The sequence below is a fragment of the Ursus maritimus genome, unplaced genomic scaffold (genome assembly GCF_017311325.1).
Source record: "Ursus maritimus isolate PB19 unplaced genomic scaffold, ASM1731132v1 scaffold_12, whole genome shotgun sequence".
In the NCBI taxonomy this organism is placed as follows: domain Eukaryota; kingdom Metazoa; phylum Chordata; class Mammalia; order Carnivora; family Ursidae; genus Ursus; species Ursus maritimus.
This window is the reverse complement of record NW_024423564.1, coordinates 8,188,892-8,213,114: the sequence shown is the minus strand read 5'-3', so window position 1 is coordinate 8,213,114 and position 24,223 is coordinate 8,188,892. Positions and strand designations below refer to the sequence as shown.

Genomic DNA, 24,223 nt, shown 5'->3' with positions numbered 1-24,223 from the left:
ACAGGTGGACAACTCCTCGCTCACTGGTGAATCGGAGCCCCAGACCAGGTCTCCAGACTTCACAAATGAAAACCCCCTGGAAACGAGGAACATTGCCTTCTTTTCAACCAACTGTGTGGAAGGTAGGCTGTTTTAAGGCGCGTTCCTGTTCATAGCATGCTGTTTACCTTGGGCAGTAACAACAACAACAACCGTAGACATAATTTCTGTTCTGGTTTTATTGGCTCCTTGTCTGGCTATTGTGGCCAGGCACAGCAGATGCAGTTTACTTGCTGGCCGGAAGGCTCCGGAAGCCTGGGGGTATCCTCTCCCCCCACCTCCAGCAACAGCCTCCTTTGTTGGCCGTGCTAACCTGGCAGTGGCCTTTGGAGCTGCTGTCCTCCCGGATAGAAAGCCCTTCGCCAGAGTCCCCGTCGTTTAAAAGTGTATACCCCACCAAAGAGCTGGCCCTTGAAAACGTGTAGTTTTGGCTTTTTTAGCCATGCCGGGTAGTTGTGCAAAATCTGTGACTTCTTTGATGAGACGTGGTACGGTTCCCCCTCCCTCCCTTTTTTAAGGCACCGCGCGTGGCATTGTCGTGTACACTGGGGACCGCACGGTGATGGGAAGAATTGCCACACTTGCTTCTGGGCTGGAAGGAGGCCAGACTCCCATCGCTGCAGAAATTGAGCATTTCATCCATATCATCACGGGTGTGGCCGTGTTCCTGGGTGTGTCCTTCTTCATCCTTTCTCTGATCCTTGAGTACACCTGGCTTGAGGCCGTCATCTTTCTCATCGGCATCATCGTAGCCAACGTGCCGGAGGGGCTGCTGGCCACCGTCACGGTAAGCGGCTGGCGGGGGGAACCGCGCTCGCTCTTCCATCAGCCTGCATGTGAGACCCCCCCCCCAACTCCAGAGCAGCTGACTCAGGGTTGGTCACAGAGCCTGTGTGCGATTTCTCTTCAGAGCCAATGCCCGGGTTAGATAGCGAGGAGGCTCAGCATGTTTTTACATGGAAGATAGTAACCCCAGAGCCTAAATAGGCCTAAGTCTTGACCTGATCTTACCACATGATCCACAACAGTGTAACAGAGGGGAAGAATTTGGGGGTGAGCAGGAGAACTACAATGTGGTAAATCCTGGCTAATTTCACTTTTCTTAATCTCTGCTTCATGGGGGCAGGGAAAGCCCTCTATACATGTTCCCATGAGGATTCAGACTTCAGAGCATGGTTGGAGAGGTGTAATTTTAGACCAGCGTCTTCCCTATTAGGATGGAGCCAGAGTTTGTATAGAGTTCCGTCTTGGTTGAGATTGAAGTAATCTGGTTCCTAATGGTTTTTAGGTGTGTCTGACGCTTACTGCTAAACGCATGGCAAGGAAAAACTGCTTAGTGAAGAACTTAGAAGCCGTGGAGACCCTGGGGTCCACGTCCACCATCTGCTCGGATAAAACTGGAACTCTGACTCAGAACCGGATGACAGTGGCCCACATGTGGTTCGACAATCAAATCCATGAAGCCGACACAACAGAGAATCAGAGTGGTAAGGCCCCGGGCCCACCCCACACTGTAGCCTCACTTGCTCACATGACTTCCCCCCTTTTTTTTTTTTTAAGTTGGTTTTTGTTTTTATCATTTGGTAAGGAGTTAAGGGAATGGGTTTTCGATTTCTCTCGGCTTTGCCCTGAAACCTGATGAGTTCCATTAGTCGGGAAATGAGATGTATCGTTTCACTTTTTATGGGACGTTAATACAAAGGTAATGCATTATTTTCCTGTCTTTTTTTTCTTGCCTCCATCAGGTGTCTCATTTGACAAGAGTTCAGCCACCTGGCTCTCTCTGTCCAGAATTGCGGGTCTCTGTAACAGGGCGGTGTTTCAGGCAAACCAGGAAAACCTCCCTATCCTTAAGGTATGCTAAGGAGTTTGTTAGCGGGTAGGCTGCCCTGCGGGGTATAGGGACCCCACAAGAACCACCACCTGAGCGTGTGCCCTCTGTGTTCCGTAAGGGAACTGCTCCTCGTAGGACACCCTCCATGTGACGCTCGGCTGTACGTAGCTTGCGTTGCCTGGGGGATCCCAGAGCACTTAGGGTCACCCTGTGGTGCGTACAGGTCCAGGAAAAGGGACTCTACAGTAAAAACTGACCAGAGGTGGGAGGCAGTCCTTACCGTGAGAAACCGAATGAATAAAAGCCGGTTTTACCACTCTGAGCGTGTATCTCCTAACCCAGCAGACAGTGAGGGCTGCTTCTGTGACTCGATAATCGTATTTGCATATTAGGATACAGTAGATTCCAGTAAATCCCTTAAGCCATTTATTTTCTTAAAATAGCTCAGCCGTTTCTCTTATCTTATTTGTTCTCCACTTGCTTACCGACGGTGCAAAAAGCAGCTCAGCCTCATGGAATTCATGTGAAATGTGAAATGACTGGGGTTTCACTGTGCTGCCCGGTGGGGACAGTCTTGGAAAGGTCATAGTCTCGCGGGGTTGTTTAGGATGAGGAAGACGTGTGTGAGGCCCTCTGGGCTCCCTTGTTCTCAGCAAGGCTGCCGGGGTGGTTCTGGGTAGAAACCAGGCTGTCGAGAGAAAGAAGGCTCACTTAGATGGAGCTGAGGGGGCTTCTCCTGTGAAGATGGGACCCCTGTATCCTTTGAAGGTGGTGTTCTTGGCATGGAATTGATGTTGATTAGAGGAGGATATTGTTTATCCTGGGATAAAAGTTGAGATGCCTGCTTTCATGCATTTCCTTACCTCAAAGTGGAAATCTTCTAGGCTTTCAGCAAAGGACTCAACAGGTATCAGATCTTTCCCGATTTAAAAGTGCCAGAAAGGGAGCATGGGCTGTCTTTCTGAGGATTTCAGGGGGTAGGGCCATGTCAGTGGCATTATTACTGCCCCCCCCCCCCAAAAAAAGGCATGCAGCTCTCTTCTGCTTTAATAAGTGGCCTTTGGTAAAAACGATGCCACTGACTTCACGTTTCTTACCAAACCTGGCCACCTTTCTTATTAAACGGGGCTGCTGTGTTTGTGAACATGAATTTCTCATCTGCCTGGGCCGTCCCGAAGCAGTCAGAGTTCTCAAATGTTCATATAATGGTTGGCTACAGCTAAGAATGTGCTTAGTGTGTCTAGTGTGTCCCGGTGTATCACACCCAAGACAAGTATGTGTTACGTCAGGTGTGGGCTTTAACTTAAAATGTTAGCTGATCATATGACTGTTGGAGCTAATAATAGCTTTCAGTTCACACCATTCAGGCCCAGATAATTTTGCACAATTGAATTATGTTGAAAGCCCTCTATTTTGCCTTTGACACAGACAGTTTGCCCCCAGTCCTGGGAACTGAAGGGATTTTCTTTTAAATTGTAGGTGCTGTAAATACTTGGGAGTCTCACTTGGTATTTTCAGATTTGTAACCAGAAATACGTCCTTGGGAATAGTGTTGGCTTCGAGACTTTGCAACGGGGGAAGATTTAAAAAAAAAGGGGGGCTAAAGTAGGTTAGAAGACTGTGTTATGCTCCTCCCAAGGGTGGGTGACCCCTTCAGACGCCCCTCTTCTCCCAGAGGCTGGAATTGGGGTGGGGAAAAGAGTGCAGACAGAGGAGGAGGGAGCTGGGGGGTGTGTCTGAGCGGAGGTGTTCGGTGGAGCCCGGGTGAAGCGTTGCAGGCGGGCTCACGGCTGCTGTCTCTGCAGCGGGCAGTTGCGGGCGACGCGTCGGAGTCCGCGCTCTTAAAGTGCATCGAGCTGTGCTGCGGTTCTGTGAAAGAGATGAGAGAGCGCTACACCAAGATCGTGGAGATCCCCTTCAACTCCACCAACAAGTACCAGGTGGCGTGGCCGGGCCAGGGGGCAGGCGGGGAGGACTGGAAGCCAGAGGGAGAGCTCTCGTCCCATTTGAAATGTTACAAGCTTACATGCTTTCAAAGAATGAATTCTCCCAGCTTTATGCAAGCTTTTATATTTTGCCCTGGATTAGGTGTAAGAAATCCTAATGTGTTTGAGTGTTGGTAGGATAGACGAAGCCTCCTACCGTGTTGGGGCCCTCTGGAATACTTACTTCCGGTTTGGAGTGGGGGTGTGGGGAGGGGGCGAGGTGGCCACGTATGTGTCCGTCCCTCTGTTCCCAGTTGCCTTTCAGGAAAGGCTTATGTGTGAACACGTGCCAGGGATTTAGGATGACATCCGCTGTGCTGGTGTTTTGGGTAGCATGCAAAGTAAGCTACAGGGTGTGGGACACCCAAGTTCAGAAATAGGAGACCTTGGTGGTTGTCACTGACACATACTAAGTAGTGAGTGTGCTGAGCTCCCCGCTCCGACCGCCACACGCCGTCCGCATCTCCACCCTCCTTTACAGCTGTCCATCCACAAGAACCCCAACACGTCTGAGCCCCGACACCTGTTGGTGATGAAGGGCGCCCCCGAAAGGATCCTGGACCGCTGCAGCTCCATCCTCCTGCACGGCAAGGAGCAGCCCCTGGACGAGGAGCTGAAGGATGCCTTTCAGAACGCCTACCTGGAATTGGGCGGCCTCGGAGAGCGAGTGCTAGGTACGGGGACAGCCAGCAGCATGGCCTTCAGTCTGGTACACATTGTGCAGTGTCCTGACCTCCCCATAGCCTTCCCGGAGGGTTCCTCCTTCTCCTCGATCTGCTCCCCATTCTGAAAATAGGAAGGGCTGGAGAGATGTTTGGTGTGTTGGGGCCTCCGAGCAACAAATTCCTGTTGGTTTGCTTCGGATTCGTACTTAGACCTTTGGTCTCATGCTGGTCAGTTCTGTTTGCCTGGAAAAAAAAAAAAAACGGGGAAGAAGAGCCTTATCATCAAACCTTTGTTGCTAGGACTATGACCTACAAACTTAATGAAATTAAAATTATTCCCAGGGCTTCTAGAGTGAAACCATTTCCTGACTGGCACAGTGGTTGTGAATTTACACCAGAACTTACGCGTCAGCTCACAAATGACACTGGCAGTAAACTTTTCCTCTAGGGAGCTACCTGTCCTTCTGAGTGTGTCAGCCAGGGCAGACGAGAAGTACATTATACTCACTGTAGAATGTAATGGAGAAAGCTGTGTTTGCGCCGTTTTGGAGGCGGACAGATAAAAAGCCATCATTGATGTAATTCTTCCTGTTCCGCTTAGCTTAGTAACTCAGAACTGATTGCCTGGGCCCGTGCTCTGGTTCATACCTGCTCCCTCATTTGATGTGAGGTGTCTGTCTTACGTCTCTCTCCACTGAAAAATCACTGTCAGGTGTCATTTCCCCACGTCTACCAGCCCAAAGTAGAAGCATTCTGTCTTCTGTGAACCCATGTTGCCACCTCCTACCACTTTAAGGAACATTGTAACCTTCCCACCACATCGCAAGAACCTCTCGAATGTCCTGGTCCTGTAGTGATGATACTATGTGATAAGCGCCTTGGGCAGAATGTGTCGCTTTGTATTTATCCTCGAGATAGCTTACAGGCTGGCCCTCACTAGTGGGCTAGTGGGTAATGGCTTTCGGCTAGATGAATAGTGAGCAGAGATGGGGGCTCAATTTTTCTAAAGAAAGCAGCAGAGACAAATAATTACGTGATTTGCAAAATCTAAGCACCCGAGTGGGCAGGTGTAGAGCCCCGAAGTCCTGTCCTCATTCCGTCTTCTCCACGCTGGACAGGGCGTATCCTTTGAGGTTTGGTGATGGACTCTGCCACATGCATGGTTTTTCTGACTCCACAGCCTCCATACATGTTAAATAAAACCTCATGGTTTTAAAACTAGACCTTGAAACAGTATTCTCAACTCAGCCTGTAGCCAGAGGTACACCGTCTGAAGGACCAGCGGCCGCTGTCCTCACAGACCCCCTGCTGCCCTCCTTGCAGGTTTCTGCCACCTTTTTCTGCCCGATGAACAGTATCCTGAAGGGTTCCAGTTTGACACGGATGATGTGAATTTCCCTGTTGAAAACCTCTGCTTCGTGGGGCTCATCTCCATGATTGACCCTCCACGGGCTGCTGTCCCTGATGCCGTGGGCAAGTGCCGCAGTGCTGGCATTAAGGTAGGCGCACCGTGTACCTTCTTGGCACATCTTCGTGTCGCAGGGCGCCCTGCTTAGTTGCGTGGCCCCGTGGGAGCCACGTGGTGCCAGCTCGTTTTCTCACCGGGAGGATGAGTTTCTTAGCTCCAAAGCTTTGGTTACCACCAGAAAAGGCCAAATGGTATTAAAATGTTGATGTAGACAGCAGATGAGGGATTCAAAAGAAAAAAAACACATTTGGGGGGAAAGAAATGGAAGCATATAGGAATCACTGAAAAGAGCAAAAAGACAAGGTTTTAAGTTTGAAGTACTTGGTTCTACATTGATCCGCTTGATGCAGTGACTAGCAGGTCTTCTCGGTTTTCAGTTCACTGGTTTTTTAATGAATGTTTGGTGTCCTCTGTATCTGTCTTTTTAAGTCACGGAACATTGTTGAAATGCACTGATAATGGGGCAGTTTAGCCTGCCTTGGTGCTGGCTGTCTGATTTGTTTCCACTCTCTCATTCTCGTTGGTACCACTGCCCTGAAAAGCTTTGTAGAAATGATTCCCCCCACCACTTTGACTCTGTGGATTCTGAAGTGTAGTCTTCTGAATATAATCATTGGGTCAGAAAAGCAGTAACAAGATTTCGAATTCTTTTTACATATTTATGCTCTCTCCCAAATTGGTCTCTCCCATATTGGGCCAGTTTGGGGGTTTGGAGTTGCTGACCAGCAGTATGTGGCACCCTGCCCTATAGTCCGATCTGCATCAGATTTTTACCGTTGTTTCCCCTTTTTTGCCAGTTGTAGTAAATTTGAGTTTTCTTATATGACTGTGTAAAAGGAAGAACGGACGTCGTGTATCTTATGTGATCATATACCAAGATCAGATCTGGATGTTGCTTTGTGTTTTCCATAAACAGGTGCATGTTTGTATTTTTGGTTAAGGTTATCAGTTTTAGGTTTGCATTCCTGTCCTTTTGATATTCCAAGATGAATCATCCTTAATATTTACTCCTGCCTGGTTAGGCAGCTGCACTCAGTAAATTGCCCCGTTTCTTGGTCTAGGTCATCATGGTCACTGGAGACCATCCAATCACAGCCAAAGCCATTGCCAAAGGCGTGGGCATCATCTCAGAAGGCAACGAGACTGTGGAAGACATCGCTGCCCGTCTCAACATCCCAGTGAGCCAGGTGAACCCCAGGTAAGGCAGGAACCTCAAAGCCTGGTTGGCCTTGAATGTGCAAATGGGGGTCGTTGGGAATCATCAGCTTGGTTCCATGATGGTCTGCTTCTAGGCTTGCTCTGAATAGGGAAGGCCCCTGCAGTTCCAGAAGGCAACCTTGTCCTTGCAGGGGAGGGTTTCAATGAGAGCAGGTCATTACAGCCGTCACTTAGGTGGTGCTTACGAATTCTCAGCACCTGCGTGGTAACCTGTGAAGGTAGGTGTTAGTCCCGCTTTGCAGAGCAGGGAAGCTGAAGCTTTGTCCTACGGCGCACTCTGTAGCCGAGCCTCCTGGTTTCATGCTGTTAACCGCGGAGCATATGACCTGACACTGAGCACCAAGTCCGTTTCCACGGCCACACTAACTTACCCAGGTAGTTCAGGCCATAAAGGAACGTGAGCAGTAAAGTACAATTAGTAACAGAGACAAAGCAGGATCGTTCTGGTGTTTTGTTAGTGTGGGGCTCTCTCACCCACTCGGGCTGTGAGAGGGTTTGGCCTACTATCTAGAACTTGGTCGTATCATTCCTGTGGGTTCTGTATAAAGATCGGGAAAGGAAGGGGAAAGGCAGGCCGCCCCGCAGGTGGTTGTGCGTCTTGCGTGAGCTCTAATACGCACGAACGTGCCTTGTAACCTGTGGACTGCTGCCCAGATAGAAGCCCTTACGTGACGGGGAAGACCCCCTCTGGCCGCGGGCTGTCCTGCAGAGTGCGAGCATCGCGCAGGTGAAGCGGTGGGTGACTTTTTCCCCATCCTGATCTAGAGATGCCAAGGCCTGCGTGGTACACGGAAGCGACCTGAAGGACATGACCTCCGAGCAACTGGATGACATTCTGAAGTACCACACGGAGATCGTGTTTGCCAGGACCTCTCCTCAGCAGAAGCTGATCATTGTGGAAGGCTGCCAGAGACAGGTTAGCGGGCAGCCAGCGGGCTCTGTGATGGCAGCAGGGCCAGAGACAGGGCCCCGATTTTCTTAGACTCCCCGCCTGTGTGCCGGTAGAAGCTCCTGGCACGGCTCCAGTGAGAAGGGGAACCTGATCACGGCTTAACAGAGCCACGCACTTGACCACACATGTCTTCACCGTGGCCCAGTCTGAGGCTCCACACTTCCTTGGAATAGCAGTCCAGGCTCCTAATGTCTACACTGGGGATGTGAATAGCCAGGAGATTTGTCCCATACCTTGAAAAGACTTTAAAGGAGTAGGATTTTCCAGAGGTCCACTCACCAGAGGCCCGGCTTTGAGGGGCCCTTGTTAGTAAGGGGAGGGGCTGTGTTTGTCATCACTCCTTAATTCTGTGCTTGGATAGTGGCTGGGTGGCTTCTGGCTGAGCCGGGTCTGAGCCTGCTGAGAGTCTCCCAGGAAAGGAAGGGGCAGGGTCTGGAGTGAGGAGAGGCAGGTTGAGGCATGTGCCTGGGGTGCCTCGACCCCTAGGCCCCTGGACCGTGTGGCTCTTACAGACCCACCCCCCTTCTTCTGGCAGGGGGCTATCGTGGCTGTGACTGGCGACGGTGTGAACGACTCTCCAGCCTTGAAGAAGGCAGACATTGGGGTTGCCATGGGGATTGCTGGCTCCGACGTGTCTAAACAAGCTGCTGACATGATTCTCCTGGATGACAACTTCGCGTCAATTGTGACCGGAGTAGAAGAAGGTGAGAGAGCACTGTTTAAAGTGCTCACCAAAAACTCATCCCGGTACTGCCCGTCTCTGTCTACTCCTCGCCTGCCCATCTCTTTAAGCTCTACAGGAAAAAACAAAAAACCAACCTCTTGCTCTCCCAGGTCGTCTGATCTTTGATAACTTGAAGAAATCCATTGCCTACACCCTGACCAGTAACATTCCAGAAATCACCCCCTTCCTGATATTTATTATTGCAAACATTCCACTACCACTGGGGACCGTCACCATCCTCTGCATTGACTTGGGCACTGACATGGTAAGTGACTGGCACGGCAGCGACAGACCCTCCTCGCTCACCTGCTGCTGCGACACCCAGTCAGGCTGGGCGGAAGTGGCACCCAGCGTGCATCACGGCCTCGGCCCCTAGGAAGCGGCGTTCCCGGTCCTCGGGGCAGCTGGCAACGCCTGTCTATCAGATAGCAACATCATATGAAAGGGAAGATTCTTTTTTTTCTCTTTTTCTTTTTGATAGGACTGGTAACAGCATCTCCTAGTATGAAAACCAGTTTTAAAGGGGAGGGGGCAAGGACTTTATAACAAAACGTTCATGGTGTCAGCTTCCTGGTATCTGACGACAGCTTTTGTACTCTTCCCTCTCGCCTCTCCTCCCCAGGTTCCTGCCATCTCCCTGGCGTACGAGCAAGCTGAGAGCGACATCATGAAGAGACAGCCCAGAAACCCCAAAACGGACAAGCTTGTGAACGAACGGCTGATCAGCATGGCCTACGGGCAGATCGGTGAGTGCCCCTCCCCACCCCCAGCACTGAGCGGGAAGCACAGGGGAGGCGGTGGGGGCTCAGATAGGCTTGGTTCCTCAGGCTTCAGATCTAGCAGGAGGCAGAACATAGGGTGAGACGCAGGGGAGTGTTGTACGAGATGCTCTCGGGCGAGAAGAAATGTTTTGCTGGCTGCCCACTTACTTCCTTGTGGAGACTGGAGCTCTCGAGACGGGGCTCGGCTGCCTGAGCGCTGAGGCTGCCCCTCGGAAAGCGAGGCACGGTTCATTCAGAGGCGGGGTTTCCTGGAGACAGAGTGTCGGTCACTAATTTGGGTAGAGAGTTAGGCTTTGAAGAAATCACGTGAGCTTGAAGGTTTGGCTGGCGGGTCACCCCCAGTGAAGGCCCTGCACCCCCACCTTCCCCACCCCCAGGGCTTGAGTCCCGCTGTCTGTGGAGCATGACCAGCCGACAGGTGTTCTCTAGGTGGTGGGCAGTGAGAATGCCCTGTGATCCTAAACGCCCTGCCTAGTGGCCTTCAGGAGAACCCGGGGAGGCCACCAGGAGCAGCCCAGGCCTTTGGATTGATGGGTTGCATCACTGTGGACACTTGGGTGAAACGGAGCAGCTGAGTGCGTTGTGGAAATACGGCAGAGACTGGTTAACGGTTGCTCACCCCCGTGACAAGGACTTGGCTGATGGCCAGGAAGACCTAACTCTGAGGAGGACGACTAGGGTCCCGAGCATGGGATGAAATCCTGCCCTAAGGAGCTCAGGGTGGTGGGGTGGGATCAGGTGCCAGGGGAGAAGGGTCCTGAAAGTGGGGGAGGGGGAGGGTTGGGTTCGAAGGTGCCACATTCGCTATTTGGAATGTGTGAAAACGGAGAGGGGAAAGAAGTCACACTGTAGCAGAGATCTACAAGAATAGGGAAGCATTCTTCCCCTAAAAAGGCTCTGCCCTGGGAGAGACACGTGATCATATGACAGCAGTGGGTGTTTCAGAGCAAGGCCTGCGTGTCTTCCCCTTTTAAAGCCCGAAAAGTGACTCAAAAGGAGAAGAGGGTGCCAGGCGAGGGCTGTGCCCTTGGGGGTCCTCCGTCCTCCCAGTCCTCTCTCAGCCAGTGCCCAAGACGGCCCCGAGGTACTGTCCCAGGCCTGCCGCGGCGGTCAAATGAAGTGTGTGCCGGTGCCCTGGGACCAGGTTAGGACTGTTCTTCCGCACCTGCAGGTATGATCCAGGCCCTGGGGGGCTTCTTCACGTACTTCGTGATTCTGGCTGAGAATGGCTTCCTCCCCACCCACCTGCTGGGCATCCGCGTGGACTGGGATGACCGCTGGATCAACGATGTGGAAGACAGCTATGGGCAGCAGTGGGTGAGCGAGGGCCTGAGCAATGGGGAGCTCCTCAGGCCCCCGAGGACGGTGGCCGCTCAGCCCCCGGCCGTGCGGGCCAAGCGCCGGGCTCATCTGCCTGCCCTCTGTGTTTCAGACCTACGAACAGAGGAAAATCGTGGAGTTCACTTGCCACACGGCCTTCTTTGTCAGTATCGTGGTGGTGCAGTGGGCCGACCTGGTCATCTGTAAGACCAGGAGGAACTCCGTCTTCCAACAGGGGATGAAGTGAGTAGAGGACGGTCAGGGCCCTCAGACAAGGGGTCCGGTGATCTCTCAGTTCTTTGCAAAATCCTGGCACCCGACACATGGCAGTTTCTGGAATCTCCCATTTGGAACAGATTTAGAAAGCCGACTGTGATTCTCCAGGGCTGCTTTTCATCTGCCCTCAAGTTCCTGAGTACAACATTGATACGTAAAGACAGTGGTCTGCCATTGAACACACAGCGTTAGAAGAGAAACTCCGATTCACGTTCTTAAGCTTTCTCTCCCCTCGATTTTAGGAACAAGATCTTAATATTCGGCCTCTTCGAGGAGACGGCGCTTGCTGCTTTCCTCTCCTACTGCCCTGGGATGGGGGTGGCCCTGAGGATGTACCCCCTCAAGTAAGTCGCTCCTCACCTGGCCCCACAAAGCGTGAGACAGAGGCGAGACTTCTCTCCTGACGTGCGCTAGTAGCTATTAGTTTCAGGAATCTGGGCTGGCACGTACGAGAATTCCTCGGGACTGGAAATTAGGAAGCCCTGACCAGGGTGCTTAGGATTTGGCTGAGATCAGGCCCAACGGACACTAGGATGGCTCTCCAGTTACCTGCGTGAGTGCGCAGGTCCCCAACGTCAACAGTCCGGTTGTCATTGGGGTCCTGGGGCTTGGGGATCAGGTGCACATCTCACCTCGCCCGTCCCATCACAGGCCCCCACCTCCGTGGGCCTCTGAATCCTCTGCTCTCGAAGGCGGTGGGAGAAGCTCGAGGTGGGCCATGGGTAGAGTAGACCAAAGGAAGCCCACCACTGACTCTTTGCTTAGAACCAGACTGGCCTCTTCAACTCAGTGAAGGACTTCGTGGTAAACTGCGTATGTGAAAAACGCAGGTTTATCAGAACTGCGAATTCTAGTAGCCTGACGCCTTCCCTCAAGTAGCGAAGCTCCGTGGGCCTCGCTGGCCTCTTGTTGGGGCTGTACAGACATCCCCTCTGTGCAAGGGTAGCCTGGCATCTGGGGTCTGTCTGCTGTTGTCCAGCTGTCTTTTCAGCCTTCTCTTGTAGCCATTCAAGCTCCTGTTAGGTGAATTCAATATTCTCTCTCCCTGCATATGTCCTTGGTAAGGATGCTGCCTCCCACCCCATCAGGCCAGAGAGTCCGTCAGGGCTGATTTCCCTGGTTTGCCCAGTGTGATCTCACCCTCCTGGACACGTGCAGTTGCACCCGTTCTTTGCTATTACTTGTCATTCCTGCTTCCCACTAGGTTGTCAGCCTTAAACTCTCCTTTGACTGTATCCCTGGCACGTTACACAGAGCTGGCATACACGGGGGCAAGCCTTTTCCAAGTTGAAGCCTATGAGCTGAGCCATTGTTTGTCAAGAGGAGGGTAGGAGAGCCCAGCTCCCTAACAGGCTAAGTTGGGGAGTCACACTGAAAGGGAGTAGTGCCTCCGGCCATGTTCTGTTCTGAGAGAGCTCGTTCCTCAACAGCTTCTACCTCATTTGGAAGGTGGGTTAGTTACTCTGCTTGGCTGAGTCAAAGGAGGTCATCCTCTCTTAGCTGAGGACGCCTAGCCCCCAGAAGGGGAGGAGAGTGCCAGGCCTCTGTCCTGGGACAGCCTCCCTCACACATTGACCATAGAAGTTGGTCGTCAGGAAAGCACGGCCCTCTGACCAGGCTGCCCCACGCACCTGTCCCCAGGCTGGGGACCGTGGCAGCAGCCCACCGGGCTCCCAAAGGCCTCTGCTCTGTGAGGGCTCGGCTGTTTTCGTTCCCCAGCACTGGGATTCAGCACACAGCTGCCTGAACGCAGGGGGCAGGGAAACTGGTTTTGACCCACACAGGCAGTTCTTAATCTACAAAATGCCAGGACAGAGATACAGGTCACACTCGAGCTGCTTAAGCTTTAGAAAGCGAGGAAAGAAAATGTCCCTTTGCTGTGGGATGGTCCACAAAAAAACCCAACTCCCCCTACAAACCAAATCCTAAAAACCAAACTAAGGGTGGGAAGGGGATTCATTCGGAAAGTCTGCAGTCTGCTTTCCTCTGCTCCTGTGGGCTCTGGGTACAGGGAGCAGCATTCTGTTCTCAAGGACATGCTCGGTGGCCCACAGCGATGGCTCAGTGGTTAGTCATGACTGTACAGGGCTCTTCCTTCCAGGCTCTTCACTGTCGCTGAGGATACACTTTCTCTTCCCTTGAATGGTGTTCACGTGTAAATCGTACCTGCCTCTCTTTCCAGACCTACCTGGTGGTTCTGTGCCTTCCCCTACTCTCTCCTCATCTTCGTGTACGACGAAGTCCGAAAACTCATCATCAGGCGACGCCCTGGCGGTAATTACAGACCTTTTAGCTTCCGAGGGGCGTGGGGGAGGGGTGTGGGGGAGGCCACAGTTCTGTGGCTTCTGTTTCCTCCGATCAGTCTGGTTGGCTGAGGCCACTGGACTGCCTGCAGCCACAGTCCCTACCCCAGAGGGTCTCAGACTCAACTAAAACCCAGTGTGATACGGTGGGAAGTCGGTCAGAAATCTGAGGCATCTTCCCAATTAACATGTCCTTTCTAAAAACAAAAACCATTGATGTCCAGCACTGAATCTGGGTGAACACCCCCCGCCCCGGGCCTTGTCACCCCCGGGTCGCTCCTCGTCACTCCTTCCCGCACTGTGCACTAGACTGACTGCCCGTGTCTCTGTCTGCTGCCTCCAGGCTGGGTAGAGAAGGAGACCTACTACTAGACCCCGTGTCCTGCACGCCGTGGGGCATCACGCCACACACTTCGCACCCACCCCCCACCCCCTCTTTGTGTACTTCAGTCTTGGAATTCGGAACTCTACCCTGGTAGGAAAGCACCGAAGCATGTGGGGGAAGCGAGACGCCCCGGAATGAAGCATGTAGCTATATGGGGGGGAGGGGGGAGGGCTGCCTGAAAAACATCGTCTATGGGAATGACAGCGGGGATGGTTTTTACGTGCCTTTTTGTTTTTGTAAAAAGGAAAACTTGGAAAGACTGAAAGAATACATTTTATATCTGGATTTTTACAAATAAAGATGGCTATTATAATGGAATCTGTCTCGTGCCCTCATCCCTCTTGTGGCCCGGATGTCTGAGTACGGTTCTCCGCGCAGCCCAGTCACCGGCACCGACCGGGACCTGGTGAGCAGCGCGACCCCAGACCCACTGAACCAGAGCTAACCGGCCATCTGGCTTCACCGGCTGTCTAGGCGATCCCGAGTCACGGTCAGGTTTGAGAACCGCTGTTCAGAGGCTCTGGTTCTGAGGAGACGGCCTCGCCTGACCCGGTCTCCTATGGGCCCCTCGGTGAATGGGCTCGTGCTAACTCCACCTGCTGCCGATCCTCTGCTTCTTGGTGGAAAAACACGTCCTGTGAAAGATTAAGTCGCTTGGTGTAAGAACACTCGCCAGCCTGGTCCCAGCCCGCGGCCCACCGGCCACCAATCGGTCCCCGCCACAGCAGCCTCGAGCACTGTGCGGTGTGTCTGAGCGGCAGAGACCAACGTAAACACACAGTCCCGCGGCACGTGTGTGTCTCCCGACGCTTCCCTTTCACATAGCTTGCTCCGAATGTAGCAGCACATGGCTCCGTTTCAGAAAGTGCTCGTGTGCCAGGAGGCACTTAAGAAAAAAAGGTAAGAGATCTGTTTACTTCAGGGTCAAGTCTGAGAACGCCTGCTTTCAGAGAGGGAGTGTAAAACGCCCTCCTCCGTCTGCCGGCCCGGTACTCCAGCCTGAGTGCTGTTAACTAGCCCGCTCCGAGGCTGTCCTTGCTTCAAGCAGGTAATTCCAGAGTCCTCAGCGCTGGCACCAGCGTGAGCGTGGGCTGCGGGTGATCAGAGGAGGAGTTCAAGTATTTTTTCTCCTCTGGAAGTTTAATTCGCTGCGCATGCCTCTTGCCTGCCACTCACTTCCAAGCCGAGCAGACGGGAGGGGAAGGGAGAGAATTCCCACATACTGGCTGTCACTGTCCCTACCCCCTCCCACCGGAGGAACTGGGAGGGCTGGGTGGTCTGCCCTTAGTCTAACCCAGCAGTTCCTCCCCCCAGGACTTTCACCCCCGGATAAGCTCTGCACCTGTCAGCCAGTCATCTTAAAGAGCCATCTGCTCAGCCCCACATAAGGAAACCAGGAGGAAGCTAAAGAGAAAGTTGTCCGGATCACCAGACCAGGAGACAGGTGGTAACTGGCTGTTGGAAGACATGCTGGGCTTCTCGCTGTGACAGCAGTCATGAGGCCCCTCCATGTGCTGGAACCTGCACAGCCCTGGCAAATGTGCTGTCCCCCAGAGCAGTAAACACACTACTACGGTGACAGCGGGCTGACACGGTCAACGCTAGGGGTGACCCTAGGTAGTCCCCTACTCTAAGCAGCCCGAGGCTTTGAGACACCCGGAGGGAGGGTGAAGCAGGACCAGGGGAGTCTCTGAACCTCCCGTCCCCTTCCCACCAGAGCACTTCTACCTTCTGACAATCCTCTGAAGCAAAAGTTTTATAGCCCAAAGTTTGCTCTGGAGGAAACAGCTAAGTGATGGGTAAAACTGGTACCCAAACCAGGCCTCCTAAGGGGCCAGATCTTTCCAAGCTTTCTAAAAGCAAGACTCAACGCCTGGGTTCACTTCTGCTTCACACTCAGATTCTCCCTTTAGCCCTGTCCGTAGTAGCTAAGGAAGGTTCCAGAACAATATCAGAAGCAGCTCCTGAATACTGACCCCAGATACTGTCCACCCCTACAAATCTGCAGCGAAACCATGCCGACCGACCTCCTGCCTCGACCTGCTCACTTCCTCCTCATCCCTCCGCCTCCTGGCTCCCGTTAACACTAGTCCACTGACAGGGTCCTGCTTGAGGTCACCACTGACCTGCTTTTTACACCAGCAGCACATCTCAGTCGCTACTCAGCCTCCACAGCACCTATGCCTCTATCACACACTTCCCGAAACCAGACCCCTTATCTTTCCACCATCATTATCGCTGCCCAGTCCTTAGCTTTCAGCCTCCTCTTCGCCTGCTCCTTGGCCGTTCATTTCCTCAGGGAGGTCCCCATACCCTTCCCTCTGCCCGCCTCATAATCGGGTTTCTTAACACGACATCACCCACATGATGGTTTCCAACCCCTCAGTCTGGTCCTCTCTTCTGAGCCCCCAGACCCTTGAATCCACTTGTCTATTGCACATCTGTATCTGTTCAGAAAGCATAACATGCTAGTCTTAACCCCGAAGACAAACCCAAGTTCAAGGGCTCTCAAAATGAACTGCCCTAGGCAATGCCATCTATCACCTGTTGCCCAAATCAGAAAGCTGGTAGTCCCATGAAGTTTCTGTCTCCCATACTTGCTGTAGCCCCTGCCACCATGCAGTCAATCATCAATCCCTGTCCGGTCCAGTGTGGCTGAGAACAGGCCTTGTGTCCTAGCCTAGACAGTCACTTACTACGACTGGCCATGGGCACAGAATTTTGCCTCTCTGTGTAAAGGATTCTAGAATAAGGATGACATTTCAGAATTGTTGAAAGGACTGCAATTACACGTAAAGACACCAACACAGTGGCTGGTGCTCGATAAATCCCCTTCTCTCCCAGCACCGCCCTTCACTCCTGGCCAGTCTGCTTACTCTCGGCCTTCCTCTAACCCAGTGCTTCTCTGCGTGTTGTCTCTGTACCAGAATCACCCAGGAACTTAATGGAAATGCACCTTCTCATACAGAGGGACTGAACCTGAAACTGGAGGTGGGATACAGCAATGTGTTTTAGTAAGCCCTCCAGGTGATTCTGATGCACGCCAAAATCGGAGAACCATGGCTCTGTCCCACCTTCCAAGCTCCGCTTGGCTGCCTCTCCCACCAGTGATCCATGTCTTCACCCTCGACTCTAGCACATACACACCTCTCTGCTCCTTCATTCAGGCTCCTGGGAAGTCCCTCCTATGCTACACACTGCAGCCCCCACAGTCCTGCAAGTCCCCTTGGCAACCCCTCCCCCACTGCCCCCCACCTCACCTCGTGTTGGCCTGACCTGCATTCTCCTGGCTAATTGACTCAACTTTCTGGATACCATTCTGGCGTAATTCCTTCTTGGGAAAGGCTCAGTGGGCTCTTGCGTTTTGCACACCTAGCACTTAATGCCTGTTTATTAGTGTGTTCCCTGGTAAACCACAAGTTCATGAGCATACAGTCCAGGCCATACCCTCCCCAACATGTGGCGCATTCAGTACTTGTTGAATGAATGAATGCTCATTACCAGACTTTTTCCCATATTTTTAACATTTCGCCCTTACCTTGAATCTCAGTTTCTTAAATCAGAGCTGACACTTCACCCAAGAGAAATCCATGCCCAGGTCTACCAGCAATCTGAGTTAGGGCCTCTGCCTCTCTCCTAAAACTTTAAAATTGAAAATTAGAGAGGACTCAGAAGAAGCCATGCATGGAATTAGGATGTCAAGAAGGTCAGTGGGAGAGCATGACCAATGATGGTAGAGGGCAAAGAGATCTACAGACGAACACAGAGACACCAAGAGGGACACAGGTCCTTGGACACGCCTGGGTCCCAGAGCTTTTGAATCCCTGTCTTAGGCCTCATATGATCTCATAAACTCTCCCAGCCCTCGCCCCAACTAGGCTGTTATCTCCTATTAAGATAATTGATCAGTACTCTACTCCTTCACAGAACTCACAATACTGTTATTCAATTATGTAATTATTTCATATCCACTTTCCCCTGCTAACCTGGAAATTCTGTGAGGTCCAGGCACCTGTCTTTTCTGTTTTATCCCTCATGCTCAGCTCAGTGCCTTAAAAAGAGAAGTTGGCATTCAGCACGGTGGCCAGTACTCCCTATTTAAGGAGAAAGGCAGGTTTCAGTTCAAGATGGTGTCACAGGAAGATCCTGAACTCCCCTCCTTCCACAGACATATGAAATCTACAGCTGTATATGGAACAATGTCCCCTGGAAAAAACCCTAAAAACTAGAGTGATGCCTACACATCAGGCAAACAAGAAACCCCACACTGCAGCAGGTATGCGAGGCTGAAACACAATCTTGCCATTAACCCCACCCCTGGCATGAGTGCCCGCAACTGGAGGGAACTCAAAACCGAGCTTTCCCCTGAGAAGCAAAGGCTTTGTACTCCACATTGGGCACTCCAGCTTTTAAGACCTTCACCTGAGACACAGCCCTCAAAACATTGAGCATGGGAAACCAACGGGGTTTCTGTCCATGAGACCCTTAGGGCTCTATAGCAAACCAAGAGAACTGCTCTTGAAAAGCCTGTGCCCAGACTTCCTCGCCCCAGGGACCAGCATAGAAGCAGCCAACTGAGGCACGCAGGCTTTCTGTGAAAGGGGCTTATTTGCTGATCCGAAAGCATCAGCCTGAGGGGCCAGCTTCTAATTAAGCACACGGTTCAGGCCCTACTGTCATCCTTTCCAGAGAGCTCAGCGGGCGGGTGCTACCTTCTCGCTTTCCCTCTGCCACACTCCAGAGTGCCAGTATCTCCTGGAGAGGAGCTTGTCCATGTGTCTGGTGCCCCAGCTTTTATGGCTGTCACCCAGGGGAGCCCCTCGATCACCGAGCACTCAGTGACCAGCAGGGCGTGTGTTCCTGGATCCCATGGGACTCTAACAATTCAGGGAATGGTTCTTGGCCGGCTGTTACCACCAGGGCACTGCACAGACAGCAGACTGAAAGACACACCAAGTCTCTGTGACAGACCTACTTGCTTGTTCAGGAGCTTTAGCCTGAGGGACAGACTTCTGGTTTGGTACATACCTAAGGGCTTACTAAGATGCACTGTGGGGATGGAGGCCGGGGACGCCATCTTTGCACTGTCCCTCTGCCTTGCTCCAGACCGCCAGTATCTCCCAGAAAGAAACTCGTACACTTGTCTGACACCCTAATGTCTGGGACTACTACCCAGAGGACACCTCAGATTGCCTGGCTCTGGTGTCCAGGAGGACTTACGCTTGCTGTCCCACAGAACTGTATGTATTTGCATTCTTTAAAAGTTGCTGCCTAAGGGTCTGGCTTCCAATCAGCCTGAACCTAGGTGCTGACTAAACTCCTCCCCTTTGGGACGCTGACAGATCTTGGCCCACCCTCAGTTACTGGGAGCCACCAAAACTAATGCTTGGACATTCACAAAGGTTTGAGATAACCAAAAGCTCAGGCAGGGTCGAACTCTAAGGTTCATTTCCTCCATGAGGCCACTCCTTAAAGATGGGAAGAGGGGGTTACTTTATCTGATGTGTAGAAACCAACACAGGAAGCCAAGGAAAAGGAAGAAAACGGAGTATATTCCAAATGAAAGAACATGATAAAACCTTGAAAAGGTACTTAATGAAACAGAAATAAATGATTTATTCAATAAAGAGTTCAAAATAGTGGTCAAAAAGATGCTCACCGAACTCAGGAAAAGATGGATGAACGTCACAAGAAAATATAAGAAAGTACCAAAAATAAAAATATAAATCTCACTGGTAAAGGTAAATATACATATTTACAGAACAATTTAGAATAATCTAATGTTGTAAAGATGGTGGATCAATCAATTTAAAGCTAGCATGGAGGTTAAAAGACTATGATGGTTAACAGATACACAAGATAAACAGATACAGAATGTGACATTAAAAACCTAAAACGTGGGGGCACCTGGGTGGCTCAGTTGGTTAAGCGACTGCCTTCGGCTCAGGTCATGATCCTGGAGTCCCGGGATCGAGTCCCACATCGGGCTCCCTGCTCAGCAGGGGAGTCTGCTTCTCCCTCTGACCCTCCCCCTCTCGTGTTCTCTCTCTTTCAAATAAATAAAATCTTTAAAAAAAGAAAAAAACTAAAACGTGGGGGTGCGGAGGGGAGTAAAAATGTAGAGCCTTAGAACGCATTCAAACTTAAGTTGTTATCAACTTAAAATACACTGTTATAAATACCAGTTGTTATATGTAAGCCTCATGGTTGCCACAAAGCAAAAACTTACAGAAGATAAACACCGAAGACAAAGAAATCTAAGCATACCACTGAGGGGCTCATCAGATCACAAAAGAAAATGGAAAAAACAAAACAGCCAGAAAACAATTAACAAAATGGCAGTAAGAATATACCTATCAATAATTACTTCAAAATGTAAATGGACCAGCTTCTCCAATTGAAAGACAGAGTGGCTGAAACAATTAAAAAAAAAAAAAAGACCCATCTATTGCAGCCTACAAGAGACTCTCTTCAAACGTAAGGACACACACACACTGAAAGTGAAAGGATGGGAGAAGATATTTGATATTCCATGCAAATGGAAACCAAAAGAAAGCTGGTGCAGCTATACTCATAGCCGACTTTGAAACAAAGGCTGTAGTAAGAGACAAAGAAGGGCATTATAGAATGGTAAGGAAGGGGTCAATCCGACAAGATGATTTACCAGTTGTAAATATTTATGCACCCAGTGTAGGAGCACCTAAATATATGAAGCACATATTAACAGACCTAAAGGGAGACACAGACAGTAATATAGTAACAGTAGGGTAATTCGATACTGTACTTTCATCAATGGATAGAGCATCCAGGCAGAAAATCAATAAGGAAACATCAGCCCTATATGGCATATTACGTATCTGTTAAAAAGATCATCTGATCTAGACAATATACCAACCAAAAGCAGCAGAATACATATTCTTCTCAAGTGCACATGGAACATTCTCCAGGACAGATCGTATGTTAAGCCACAAAACAATTCTTAATAAATTAAAAGATTGAGGGGCGCCTGGGTGGCACAGCGGTTAAGCGTCTGCCTTCGGCTCAGGGCGTGATCCCGGCGATCTGGGATCGAGCCCCACATCAGGCTCTTCTGCTATGAGCCTGCTTCTTCCTCTCCCACTCCCCCTGCTTGTGTTCCCTCTCTCACTGACTGTCTCTATCTCTGTCGAATAAATAAATAAATAATTAAAAAAATAAAAATAAAAATAAATAAATTAAAAGATTGAAATCACATCAAGTATCTTTTCTGACCAAAATGGTATGAAACTAGAAATTAAGTATAAGGAGAAAGCTGGAAAAATCACAAGTATGTGGAGATTAAAAAACATACTACTTAAAACATCAAAAAAGAAATCAGGAGAAATCAAAAAGTACCTTGCACTTATCATAATGAGCACTGAGTAATACAGAATTGTTGAATCACTATATTGTACATCCGAAACTAATATAGCACTACATGTCAACTATGGTGGAATTAAAATTAAAAACTTAATAAATGAAAAGAGTTACCTCGAGACGAATGAGAATGGAAATACAACATACCAAAACTTACGATGTTGCACAAACAGTTCTAAGAAGGAAGTTCGTAGTGATAAATACCTACCTCAAGAAACAAACAAAAAATCTCAAACAACCTAACTTTACACCTCAAGGGACAAAATTCAAAGTTAGTAGAAAGAAATACATGACAAAGATTAGAGCAGAAATAAAAAAGACAACAGGAAGAAATCAATGAAACCAACAGCTGGTTCTATGAAATGAAAAAAAAATGACAAAACTTTACATATACTAACCAAGAAGAGAGAGAGGCCTCAAATAAAATCAGAAAGGAAAGAAGGAACATTATAACTTATGCCACAGAAATAGATGAGATCATGAGAGATTATGAACAATTATATGCCAATAAATTTGACAATGTAGAAGAAATGGATAAATTCCTAGAAACATACTAACTACCAAGATTGAATCATGAAGAAATAGAAAACTTGAACAGACCAATTACTAGTTAGATTGAATCAGTAATCAAAAATCGCCCAAATAACAAAGTCCAGGACCTAATGGCTTCACTGATGAACTCTACCAAACATTTAAAGAATTAACACTAATCATTCTCAAACTTTTCCAAAAAATAGAAAGGGAGGGAACACTTCCAAATGTATTTTATGAGGCCAACCTAAACCAAACAGGGATGCCACACGAAAAATTTACAAGCCAATATTCCTGATGAACATAGATGTAAAAATCCTCAACAAAATATTAGCAAACAATAAATTAAAATGCATTACATACATTAAATACGATATATTACATTAAATACATTGAAGGATCATATACCGTGATCAAATGGGATTTATTCCAGCGATACAAAGCTGGTTTAACACCTACAACTCAGTCAACATGATACACATTAACAAAATAAAAAAACAATTGATGCAGAAAGGCATTTGACAAAATTCAACATCCATTTATGATTAAAAAAAAAAAACTCTCGACAAAGTGGTTACAGAGAGAACATACCTCAGCATAATAAAGGTCACATATGACAAACCCACAGTGAACATCACACTCAGTGGTGAAAAGCTGAAAGTTTCTGCTCTGAGATCAGGAACAAGACAAGGATTCCCACTTTTTCACTTTTATTCAACATAGTATTGGAAGTCCTAGCTAGAGCAATTAGGTAAGAAAAAGAAAGAAGATTGGTTCCGGTCCAAGATGGTGACACAGAAGACCCAGAAGTCACCTCCTCCACAGACACACCAAATCTACACCCACTTATGGAGCAGCTCCCCCTGAAAAAGAACTGAGGGCTGACCAAACAGCTTCTGCACAACAACAGAGAGACCCTATAGAGAATGGCAAGAGAGATGAAGACACGGTAACAAAAGAAACTTCTAGCCCCAGCACCGTGAACTGTAGTGGGGAGGGTAACACTGCGGGACCATGAGCAGATTCATCTACTCCGGAGCACAGAAAAAAGCCATGGTTTAAAAGTGCAACTAGAATATAAAGAAACCAGCGTAGACCCCCACAAAATGGCAGGGCTGCTGCTGGAACTCCCTCTGGGTCAGAGGGACTGGCAAACACCATGAGATATGTTCCCCTTCCACCTTGATAACATAGACAGGAGCAGGATCCAAGCACCTTAGCTGGCCTGCCACTTTTTTTTTTTTAAGATTTTGTTTATTTATTTGACAGAGAGAGAGAGTGAGCAAGAGAGCACAAGCAGGGGGAGCAGCAGAAGGAGAGGGAGAAGTAGGCTCCCCACTGGGCAGGGAGCCCGAAGTGGGGCTTGATCCCAGGACCTTGGATCATGACGTGAGCCAAAGGCAGATGCCTAACAACTGTGCCACCCAGACGCCCCAGGCCTGCCACTTTAGTGAGCCCCATCCCCCAGCCCACACAAGCCCCAGGTGTCCCACCAAGGTGGTCCCAGTGCAACGTACACCAGGATACCACGGTCAGTGCTCATTACAGCTCCAGCTGTCTCCTCAAGGTGACACAGGCACAAAGCACACTGGAACACTCTAGGCCTGCACCACTTCAGTTCCAGATGATTTGCGAGAGCACCCCCAGCACAGAGTGCCTCAGGAACCTATGGCTCATATCTGCCTCAGCTCCAACTGCCCTAGCAGTGTGCCCGTGTGGAGTGCCTCACAGCCCCCTGGCTTGCACTCACTTCAGCTTCAGCTGTTCTCCCAGGGTGCCCTCTGCACTGAGAGCCCTGAAACGTCCCTGGCCCATGCCCACTTCAGCTCTAGCCATCCCACCAGGGCAGCTCCAGCATGGAGTGTCCCAGGACCCTCAGCCCACACCAGCCACATCTCCACCCAGCCACCCTGCCAAAGTCACCAGGCGCACACAGTTTCTACAGTTTCTACCACACACAGAAACATTCCCTCAAATTTAGAAGTAGCCGTTCCACCTAAGTCATAGACACAAACACAGAAAATCAGGCAAAATGAGGAGACAGAGGACTATGCTCCAAATGAAAGAACAAGACAAAACCTCAGAAAAAGAACTAAATGAAATGGAGATAACCAATCTATCTAATAGAGTTCAAAGTAATAGTCATAAAGATGCTCACCAGACAGAGAAAAGAGTGGATGAACTCAGAATGTCAAGAAAGGGATAAAGAATATAAAAAAAAAACTACTCAGAGTTGAAGAATACAACAACTGAAATGAAAAATACACTAGAAGGATGCAACCGGAGGTTATAGGATGCAGAAGAATGGATCAATGATCTGGAAAACAGGAGAACAGAAAGCACCCA

General features: G+C 49.9%; 1 protein-coding gene and 2 long non-coding RNA genes across 3 annotated transcripts in view; 1 reads left to right on the top strand and 2 right to left on the bottom strand.

Annotated features, from left to right (window-relative positions):
- Positions 1-14,269, top strand: part of ATP1A1 (ATPase Na+/K+ transporting subunit alpha 1) — a 28,626-nt gene extending 14,357 nt beyond the window's left edge. The window contains exons 7-23 of the mRNA XM_040626867.1: positions 5-122; positions 558-826; positions 1,328-1,526; positions 1,785-1,894; positions 3,679-3,813; positions 4,340-4,532; positions 5,847-6,022; positions 7,053-7,189; positions 7,975-8,125; positions 8,697-8,865; positions 8,996-9,150; positions 9,508-9,631; positions 10,839-10,984; positions 11,100-11,230; positions 11,506-11,607; positions 13,446-13,537; positions 13,910-14,269. Coding sequence (XP_040482801.1) covers positions 5-122; positions 558-826; positions 1,328-1,526; positions 1,785-1,894; positions 3,679-3,813; positions 4,340-4,532; positions 5,847-6,022; positions 7,053-7,189; positions 7,975-8,125; positions 8,697-8,865; positions 8,996-9,150; positions 9,508-9,631; positions 10,839-10,984; positions 11,100-11,230; positions 11,506-11,607; positions 13,446-13,537; positions 13,910-13,938 — 2,436 coding nt within the window. The 3' untranslated portion in view covers positions 13,939-14,269. The remainder of the gene's footprint in view (positions 1-4; positions 123-557; positions 827-1,327; positions 1,527-1,784; positions 1,895-3,678; positions 3,814-4,339; positions 4,533-5,846; positions 6,023-7,052; positions 7,190-7,974; positions 8,126-8,696; positions 8,866-8,995; positions 9,151-9,507; positions 9,632-10,838; positions 10,985-11,099; positions 11,231-11,505; positions 11,608-13,445; positions 13,538-13,909) is intronic.
- On the bottom strand, positions 4,539-10,830 carry LOC121102031. Its single transcript, XR_005834041.1, has 3 exons — positions 9,815-10,830; positions 9,192-9,303; positions 4,539-4,766 (listed from the first exon to the last, which is right to left on the bottom strand). It is a non-coding gene; the product is annotated as an uncharacterized LOC121102031 (long non-coding RNA).
- On the bottom strand, positions 14,207-18,162 carry LOC121102032. Its single transcript, XR_005834042.1, has 2 exons — positions 17,490-18,162; positions 14,207-14,586 (listed from the first exon to the last, which is right to left on the bottom strand). It is a non-coding gene; the product is annotated as an uncharacterized LOC121102032 (long non-coding RNA).
- Between the last annotated feature and the right edge of the window lie 6,061 nt (positions 18,163-24,223).